The 8,600-nt window shown below is 37.6% G+C and overlaps 2 protein-coding genes across 2 annotated transcripts; both read right to left on the bottom strand.

Moving 5' to 3' along the window:
- Positions 1-333: 333 nt before the first annotated feature.
- LOC111667215 (uncharacterized) lies at positions 334-3,880 on the bottom strand. Its single transcript, XM_023422854.2, has 4 exons — positions 3,268-3,880; positions 2,835-2,956; positions 2,027-2,082; positions 334-726 (listed from the first exon to the last, which is right to left on the bottom strand). Exons 1-4 carry the CDS (start codon positions 3,877-3,879, stop codon positions 377-379), a joined length of 1,140 nt encoding a protein of 379 aa, XP_023278622.1. The 5' UTR covers position 3,880; the 3' UTR covers positions 334-376.
- A 2,237-nt stretch (positions 3,881-6,117) lies between these two features.
- Positions 6,118-8,515, bottom strand: LOC111667208 (protein YIF1A). The gene is made up of 5 exons (XM_023422841.2): positions 8,180-8,515; positions 8,033-8,090; positions 7,778-7,933; positions 7,410-7,503; positions 6,118-6,861 (listed from the first exon to the last, which is right to left on the bottom strand). The coding sequence occupies exons 2-5, from the start codon at positions 8,086-8,088 to the stop codon at positions 6,703-6,705; spliced, it is 465 nt and encodes a 154-aa protein (XP_023278609.2). The 5' UTR covers positions 8,089-8,090; positions 8,180-8,515; the 3' UTR covers positions 6,118-6,702.
- Between the last annotated feature and the right edge of the window lie 85 nt (positions 8,516-8,600).

Raw genomic sequence — 8,600 nt, 5'->3', positions numbered from 1 at the left:
CTCTATTAATACTTTCCCCTCATTTTAAAATCTCAGAGTGTAATTTTGTCCATGTATCTCATCCTAACATTGCACTCTCAAGTCTTTGTCCAGGTTGTTTATGTATGGCATGGTATGGTGGTAAATTCAGCTTCTGTGCTGAAAGTGCCTGAATACATGTGAAGTAATGTGATCCATAGTCTTGTTAGTCCACCAGTAAAGTTGAACTATATTGTTATCTAAATACACAATACACAAGCCTTAGGGCAGTGTCGCCATCTTAGGAAGTAGCAACAATTTACCAAACATCATCACTCCATCCAAACCAACATAAATCCCATTTATGTTGGTTGTTTGAAGCATTGCATCAGTTGTGACTGTTAAATGGGAAATCAAATTAATATCCACCACCGGCTAGGTCCAGCAGTGACCCAGCAGCCTCCTGGGCCTCGGCATCCAGCTGAAGGATCTCCACAGTCTCCAGGTCCAGCTCGGTGTCACCTGGCAGCACCAGGTACTGGTACTGGTGAGACTGGTAGTAGTGTAACTCGATGTACCCGCTATCTGACAGAGGGTCCTTCTCCATCTCCTCGTTGACCTCCTGCTGGTAATCAACCGACTCCATGGTGACAAGCTCCTCATTATCAGGGGTCAAAGGGCACGGTGCGTTTTCAGCAAAAGTTGGGTTATCAGTGGTCAGGGTTTGGGGTGAGGTGGTAGAAAGGAGGAGGGTGTGAGAAAGAGGATCTGCATGAGCAATAAAAGAAAAAAGGAATATCAGGTTTTCATAAAACAGTGTATAAAATTTATGCCCAGCTGTTCGACCAAACGTTTAATACAAGTATTAGTATTGACACAGTTAGACTACTGTTCAGTAATTTGGTCCAACACAACAGAAAGTAATATTAATAGATAATAAAATAGTACGAATGACATTTCACTGCCCATATCAATCCTTGTTCTATATGGGCAGTGAAAGAGCTTTTGTTTTGGCGTAAAAAACTGTGTTACTCTTTAGTGTGCTTAATAAGAAATATCATGGTAATTACAACCTCCGAAATACTTTATTCAAACCTGTTTTTTTTCAGACATCATTACTTTACAGAGGGTAACTTTCTGTTACCTCCAGATAGTTTAATACAGAGAACAGTCAGTTATTGAGCAATGGTGGCATGGAATCCATTACCATTTTTTTTCTTGATTTCACAAAGTAATTCAACACATTTTAACCAAAAGTTAAGATTGTACCTGTTTATGGAAGAAATTTTGTTGCTTAATATAGGATTGTTTTGTTCTTTAAGATGTGATTATGGATGTTATCTGTCCCACTTTTACTTGGGATTTAGTGGATTAAGTTGCTAATTGATTTATTTTTAATTTCTCTGAGAGGGGATAAGTATTATGTAGATGTAGCTATCTACTAGAAATGATTTGAATCATCATGTTGTTGTTTTTGTCTTAGTACTTTTCTTATGTACTATCAAGAATTACTTAATTACATTAAGTATGGGAATGTCATAGTATGTGTCTTATGTGTAATCTTTGTCGCTCAAGTGTCTCAAATATATTTATGTGAACCCCAGGAAGAGTAACTACTGTGACCATATAGTATGTAAAGGGGGTCTAAATAACAAACAAACAAGTAGACAAATAAGCAGAATATGAGTCACATGGTACGACACAAATATTAATAACTGGTTGAACAACCAATTGTCAGATTCTTCAGAGGACACGTGGGCCAATATAGTGCATAGGCTCGGAAATAAAACGAAGGGACATAAAGGACACTAAGCTAGACTATTGCTAGGTTGCCATGGTTATGGAGGGATGTTGCCATGACAACTGAACACAAACACAAGAACAATGTTGCATGCTGAGAAAGCTGCAGAGACGGAGAAAAGCTGCAGGTAATAAAAGTGTCACAGAGAGCTGTTACTCCAGTGATGAAATACATTGTAGACCAAAAGAAATTCATAAAGGGTCAAATATGTATGTTAATGTGCTTATTAAGTAAAATGAGCCTGCTGTGAGTCTCCTCATCACGAACCTGAGATCTCCATAGGGTCACACACTGCAGGCATCCCATAGTCAGCTCCTTCAAACCTGCACACAACATGCCGAGATAGTTAGACAACTACATAAAATCTAAAGTAATGTTAAAATACACCTCAAAGCCAGAGTGTTATTAACATGTAAAATTATTCAGAAGCACCTCACCCACTACAGGAAAATCATACTTACAGCTCATGCTACAAGGTAATCCAGAAAAATGCAGTGTATTAACAGAAAAACACACCCATTTAGTTGGACTGCAACTAATGGTTATTTATCTTCCTATTTTTACAATAAATCTATTAATCAGTTTGTCTATAAAAAAAACAGAAAACATAGATGCCCATTGCAATTTGAAAGATTCCAAGGAAAAGTTTTTTAAATTTCATGTTTTGTCTGACCAATAGCCCGAAATTCAAATATATTAAAATCTGAAAAAGCAGCAAATTCTCACATTTTAGAAGCTGGTTAAAGCAAATGTTGAGCATTTTCATTGGATAAGTGACTTAACTGATTATCAAAACTTCTGTGAAATGATTTTATTTTTAATAAGTAATAAACTAATTGTACCACCATTAATATTTAGAATTGACTTTGACTAATGGCTATTAACAAACCAAGACTCAATGAACATAAAAATGTATCTACTCCACCTTTAGTAATCACTTATTTTAGTCATAAAGTAAATACAGTTAACCCAGATGCAAGGTGCTGCTTGCTTTTTATTTATTTAATGCAGTATAATGATCAATTGAACACTTGGGAATTTCTAATGTACACTTAACCTGTGTGACTATACTCACAGTGCAGGCTTGTTTATCAGATTGCTGTTAGTGCTGTGATAACTGTGGGTCTTCCTCAGCACCTCCAGGAGCGCAGGCCGATACTCTGGACAAACACACCACAGTGATCCCTTCCCCACTGACTGAAACAATAATACAAAACTACTTGAAACACTCAAACAGCACCACCCATGCAAAGATGTTAGTCTTAAGCAAAACTGACACATTAGACTATATAACAACCCCAACATGTGGAGTACATTATAATAATTTCCCTCTAGGGCAGTTTAATTGCTGACTTCGCTACAAAGCCACACATCTAGATTCAGTGTGTTGCTCAAGGATAGTGTTTTCAGATACTTTTGAACTTTTCTCCTATAATTTAGGCACAGTCTCTATACTTGATAAATGACCCTGTTACTCTTAATGTGGAAACCGAGAGCTATGTCCCCACCTGGCTCTTGTCCCTCTGAATGCGACAGAAGCTCTTGCTCAGGGACAGGTTGTGTCTCACAGAGTTCCTCCAGCCTCCAGAGGCTGTCCTGTAGTAGGGGAAATTGTTCACAATCCATTCATAGATGCCCTTCACTGGAAGCCTCTTGTCTGGTGAATCTTCTATTGCCATGAAAATCAGACTACTGAAGGAGTAGGGTGGCTTGGACAAGGCAGGTGGAAGAGGCTGAGTAGGTGAAGAGGACTCTAGCTGAGGCAGTGGTGTCATTTTGGGAAGGGGCTGCAGTGGTAGTAGGTTGCCTCTCTGATGCAGCCAGCTGAGGCAGGTCAGGTCATCCTGGTCAGATATGTTTGCAGAGCTGACGCATTGTATGTTTTGTCCTTCGAGGCACTGAGATGCTGTGTAGTATGAAAGCGGGGAGGAAGAGTGAATGGACTCTGCTGTTGCTGGAGAAAGTGAGGTAGGGGATGGGGGGAATGAAATAGGTGAAAGTGGGAGCGAAATACGACTGTTGGAGCAGGTCTGCAGTGGCGAGGAGGAAAAAGGTAGTGACACTCCAAAAGTGGTGGGACATGGGGAGGAGGGTGGCAGTGTTTGAGAGCTATTTTCCATCTCTCTTCCCGGAGGAAACTTCCAGGGTCATTCAGCTGTACCACTGCTGAAATATATGACAGAAATAAATTTAGTGACTGTTGCAAGGAATGATTCATGCAAATTAGAATTATAAGTGAGCAACTTTGCACAAAGGACTTAAGTCAAATCTATTTTATTTGTATAGCCTAATATCACAAATTTGCCTTGTATGGCTTAATGATATATGTAGTACACAACATCCGAAGTAAACCCCCCAAAAGAACCCACTTCCATATGTTCAATACCTGTGTTTTGCACAGAGTAGACAGAACTAAATATAGTGAAATTAAGCTGAAAGTATTTTTATTGTTTTCTCCCTTAACAATTTTTTTAAACGAAACTTTAAAAACTACCTTTTAAAACAAAAACAGTAATTCAAACATGCAGGGTAATTACTCCAAGCTCATTCCAACTACGGAGTTTTACACTAAAAAGAGGTGTAGAGTAGAAATAGCTCAACAGCTTGATTCAGTTAAATGTTAGCTTTCCGTTCGCCTGTGCATCCACTAGCAATCAAAGTCCACTATGTGTACACTCTCACAGCACCATCTCCCGTTTTATTAAACGCCAAACGTGTCCAGGAGCACAGGTGCAGGTCTTTTAAAAAGTCATTGTTGCTCGTAGCTGTATCGATGGTGAGCTGGCATCGATTACATGCTTAAACTAATCGACTTACTGCACGTGAAAGTAAATTCATAACGCTCAGAAAGTTTGCATGAGATACCACATGGCTTTACAAAGCAATTCAGTAGGCAAATGGCGGAACAATATAAAGTTTCATTTAGTCAAGAAAGCCGCCTTTTCCCCTCACAGGTAACCCACTCGGTGGTATTAGCTAGAGCTTCAAACGCAAAAATATTAACTAGTTACTCACCAAATTACCAAAGCGGTAATTGTGGCAGAAGTGAGAGCTCCTTGAATGTCCAGAATACGTCGTTGAAAAGTTAAAGGTGAGATTCTGGCGTTTGAAAGTAGAGTCAGAGTCGGACAGCTCTCGCTCCGTGCTGTGTTGCCGTCCGCGGTTTCCATGGAAACGAAAAAGACGCTCTGCAGTGTGCGCGTTCCCAGGCGCGTTCCCGCTCCGAGTGCACAGTCTCAGACCAATCAGCAGTAAGACAGTGAGTAACATCAATGTAAAGTACCTCATTAAATATTAAGTAAAGAAGTAGTATCAGTGGTAAAAATGGATGGTTGCCAGTGGAGAGAGTATTTGGATTTTTTAATCAAGTAAAAGCATGTCCACTGTGTAAAAGTCCTGCATTTATAAAGTAATGTTTGTGAGGGGCAGGGGTGGAGAGTAACTAAATACATTTACTCAAATGCTTAAGTGCTGTAATTAAATACAATTTTGTACTTTGTACTTGACTTCAGTATTTCTATTTTGTAACACTTTATACTTCTCCACTGCATTTCAGAGGCAAATATTGTACTTTTTATTGCCCTACATTTATTTGACAGCTATTGTTACTCTGAATTCAGATTATTAATATAAAATATAATACATTATTATGTATTATTACAGATTAAGCTACCCAGCACTGTACATATTAACTGATCAATATTTGTAATCCAATAATAAAATATACATTATTCTGAAACTGGCCATTCTGCATTGCATTTTTGCATTACTTTACTTTGATGCCAATATTTTAGCACTTTTACTTAATAGCAATTTTGAATGCATTACTTCTACACTATATGCTACTGCTTCTTTTACTCCCACCACTGGTAGTTTCAGAACAATGTTGTGTTACAAGTAGTCATTATGCAGCATAATGACCTCTGTCAGTGTTTATTACACAATTGTATTATCATTACTTACATTTGAAGAAATTCAGTTAAGGTGCTACTAAGATATCGCATTCATGAGAATAGTACTGATGGACACACTGAAACCATAATGCCTCTAGCCACGGCTGTCACCGCACATAGGCATAAAAATGGCACAATTTTTCTCTGAAATGTAACATTCATTCCCACAAAATGGCAATTCTCATGTAAAACACCAGTACCTCAAAATTGTACACTAACTAAATTAATTTCAGTTCATTTCCACCTCTGAGTATAACTTCTTCCTTCTTTAGAACTCGAACCTTATTAAATGAAACAAATATTCTTCAGAAGTAAATAAGTCAGATAAGACTCATGCAGGATTACGATGCGTATAGATGTAGCTTTTTGGTACTGAAAACAATAAAGTATCAGAAACTGGTCAAATTGAATACACAAAGCTAAATAAATTTATTTTTTTCTACAAAAATCCAAACATTGTCATGCTTTGTGAAATGTAGATAAATAAAATCCAGGATTAACAAGAGGAGAGAGGAAATGCAGCAACTTTAACATACCAGAAAAAAACGGTATTAGGATCATTTGTGTCTGTGTGTCTGTGTGGTGTGTAGTCTGGCTGTGAGGTGTAATACTGGAAAGCATGTCCAGTGACATTATATAAAATTAAAACTGAATGAAACTGAATCCAAGTTAGGATAAAGAAATGTCAATGAAAGCCCTTGTGGTCAAAGTTAGGTGGCCAAAAATAAGCATTTGTCAGTGTTACCATACACAACAGAAAACAAGTCTTCCATTGAGACACTGTGTCACACTTTCTTGTTATATCAATGAAACAACTACATAATGAACATGTCCATCTGACAAGCTGTACACTCGCTGCAGCTCAACACCGTCTACACATGTTTTGAGTTTACTGACAAAAGAGCGTATAAAGGTAGTTGTACAAACACTCAACAACCACATTTTTTGGGTCCAACACACATGGACTTCAGGTTAGTAAATGCCTCAAGGTCACCTGACCAAGTGAGAGGTTAACCAGTATATAATGATTGGCTGAAAGACTGCAGTGGCCACAGTGATATAAAGGCGCAGTTGAGGTTTGGCACTTGAACCAGTTCCCATGGAGTCCGAGGAGAGAGAGGTAAGGATCTTCATTTTTAGAGATCGAACCTGAGGAGATAGTAACATCTTTAAATTTGCAATTCAGACTAACATAAATACAGACAGAGTTGACTTCATTGAAAGAAACATTCAAGATTTGGGGAAATATGCTTATTCTCTTTCTTGTCAAGAGTTAGATGAGAAGACTGATACCACTCTCATGTCTAATGTGCAAAAACTAAATAGTTTAAATAACATGTTGTGGTTTTACAAAGGTTTTTGTGGCAAACTATTTCTTGGTCAGGACCAGTAATTTCTGAGAGTCTATGCTCATCGCCTGGCACCATCACCTTAAAAGCAAGACTTCATATTAATAATTTCCCCCAGTTGTTGTGCATAGAAATATGCTTGTGTGGAGTTAAATAATAAAAGAGATAGTATGTTGAATATTTTGACTATTTAAAGCTCATAAATGTCCAGTTCATAGTAGTGTAATACTCACATTTACTGTGTCAGATTGAGCAGCAATTAATCAGTGGATTTGGTTTTTTGTGTTTAATTAATACATAAGTTTATAAATGTGGCTGATGATGTCAATAAGGACTCAAAATACTCACAATGAAGAACATAAGGGCGCAAGAGGACCAGGCAAGGGCCACAAAATACCCATCACTGCCAAACAATAAGCCACACAACACTGTGAAGATCATCCTGGAGGAAAAGACATAAAGAAAAACATTCACAATGTTGACATGGACCAAACTACATTTTAAAATATCCTTATTTACAAAACTACATTTCAAGCACCGAGCTGAATCGTAATCAAGTTGTCTAAATTGTTTATTTAGTATTTGATTTCTTCAGTTACAATACAGAATGAGGAAACTAATCATCAAACTCATTTGCTTTGTCAATAATGAATGAATGAATGAATGAATGAATGAATGAATGAATTTCAAAATATTTGCATCAAAGGTCTATTTACCCAACATATTTGTATCCACTGTAGGCAATGAGATCAAAGGTTGAGAGGTCGCTGTGAACAGTCAACAGGTACAAACTCAACAGCATCACCAACACCTCAATGATGACCCACACAAGGGCAGTGCTGGCACACAGTCCAAGAACCTCAGGACTGAACCTTCACACAAGGACAACACACAATCCTTATTTAACTTATTTAATACAAAGATATTTATTGTGAGACATAAAATAAATTATATGAGGAGGAATTACTCACCTTTTCTGAATACCCAGGGCCATTCCAGCAAGTAAAATGTAGGTAATGAAAGCCATTGCTAAAAGACAAAAAAGACAAAAAGAGAGTTCATACATTATACAGGAATCTCAAAATACTTTGCTATTGATTTTTGTATAGAAAACTTACTTGGTATGTAAAGATCAGGTGCATTCACATCCTGTCTTGGAGTCAGTGGAGTGTCCCGATGGTAACGAACCTCCCAGTCCTACCAAGTACACACAAGCAGAGTATGAATCAGCCAACAGAGTCTAACAGTTACATGCAAATGATGCTCTGTCCCTTTTTTCCCCCACCTTAAGGGTCTACAAGATGGAACAACTTCAATCAATCACAATGTGAAAGCTACATTGAACTTATTTTGGCCTGCAATCCATAACAAAGAGAATAATGTGAGAAACTATATAAAAAGGCAATTAAAACAAAAGCTTGATAATAAATTAAGGCAAACCACAGTGGCAGCTGATCCATTCTTGCATAAGCAAGAATAGAGTAAATAGATAAACAATATTACATTACAGCAAAATAACATTTTACGATTACAACAAGT

This window comes from Seriola lalandi, unplaced genomic scaffold, assembly GCF_002814215.2.
Source record: "Seriola lalandi dorsalis isolate HSWRI2012SDOR001 ecotype SW California unplaced genomic scaffold, Sedor1 jcf7180002003346, whole genome shotgun sequence".
In the NCBI taxonomy this organism is placed as follows: Eukaryota; Metazoa; Chordata; class Actinopteri; order Carangiformes; family Carangidae; genus Seriola; species Seriola lalandi.
Note: the sequence above shows the minus strand (reverse complement) of the source record. Positions and strands in the feature narration are given on the sequence as shown.

What these genes read in the sequence shown, in the direction of transcription:
- LOC111667208 (XM_023422841.2), bottom strand. Translation starts at nt 8,088, where the DNA reads ATGGCTTTCATTACCTACATTTTACTTGCTGGAATGGCCCTGGGTATT. An exon ending in GCCCTGGGTATTCAGAAAAG is followed by an intron (nt 7,934 to 8,032) that starts GTGAGTAATTCC and finishes CCTTGTGTGAAG; the next exon opens with GTTCAGTCCTGAGGTTCTTG. An exon ending in GCGCCCTTATGTTCTTCATT is followed by an intron (nt 6,862 to 7,409) that starts GTGAGTATTTTG and finishes CTATCTCCTCAG; the next exon opens with GTTCGATCTCTAAAAATGAA.
- LOC111667215 (XM_023422854.2), bottom strand. Translation starts at nt 3,879, where the DNA reads ATGGAAAATAGCTCTCAAACACTGCCACCCTCCTCCCCATGTCCCACC. An exon ending in CTGATAAACAAGCCTGCACT is followed by an intron (nt 2,083 to 2,834) that starts GTGAGTATAGTC and finishes TGTTGTGTGCAG; the next exon opens with GTTTGAAGGAGCTGACTATG. An exon ending in TGACCCTATGGAGATCTCAG is followed by an intron (nt 727 to 2,026) that starts GTTCGTGATGAG and finishes TTGCTCATGCAG; the next exon opens with ATCCTCTTTCTCACACCCTC.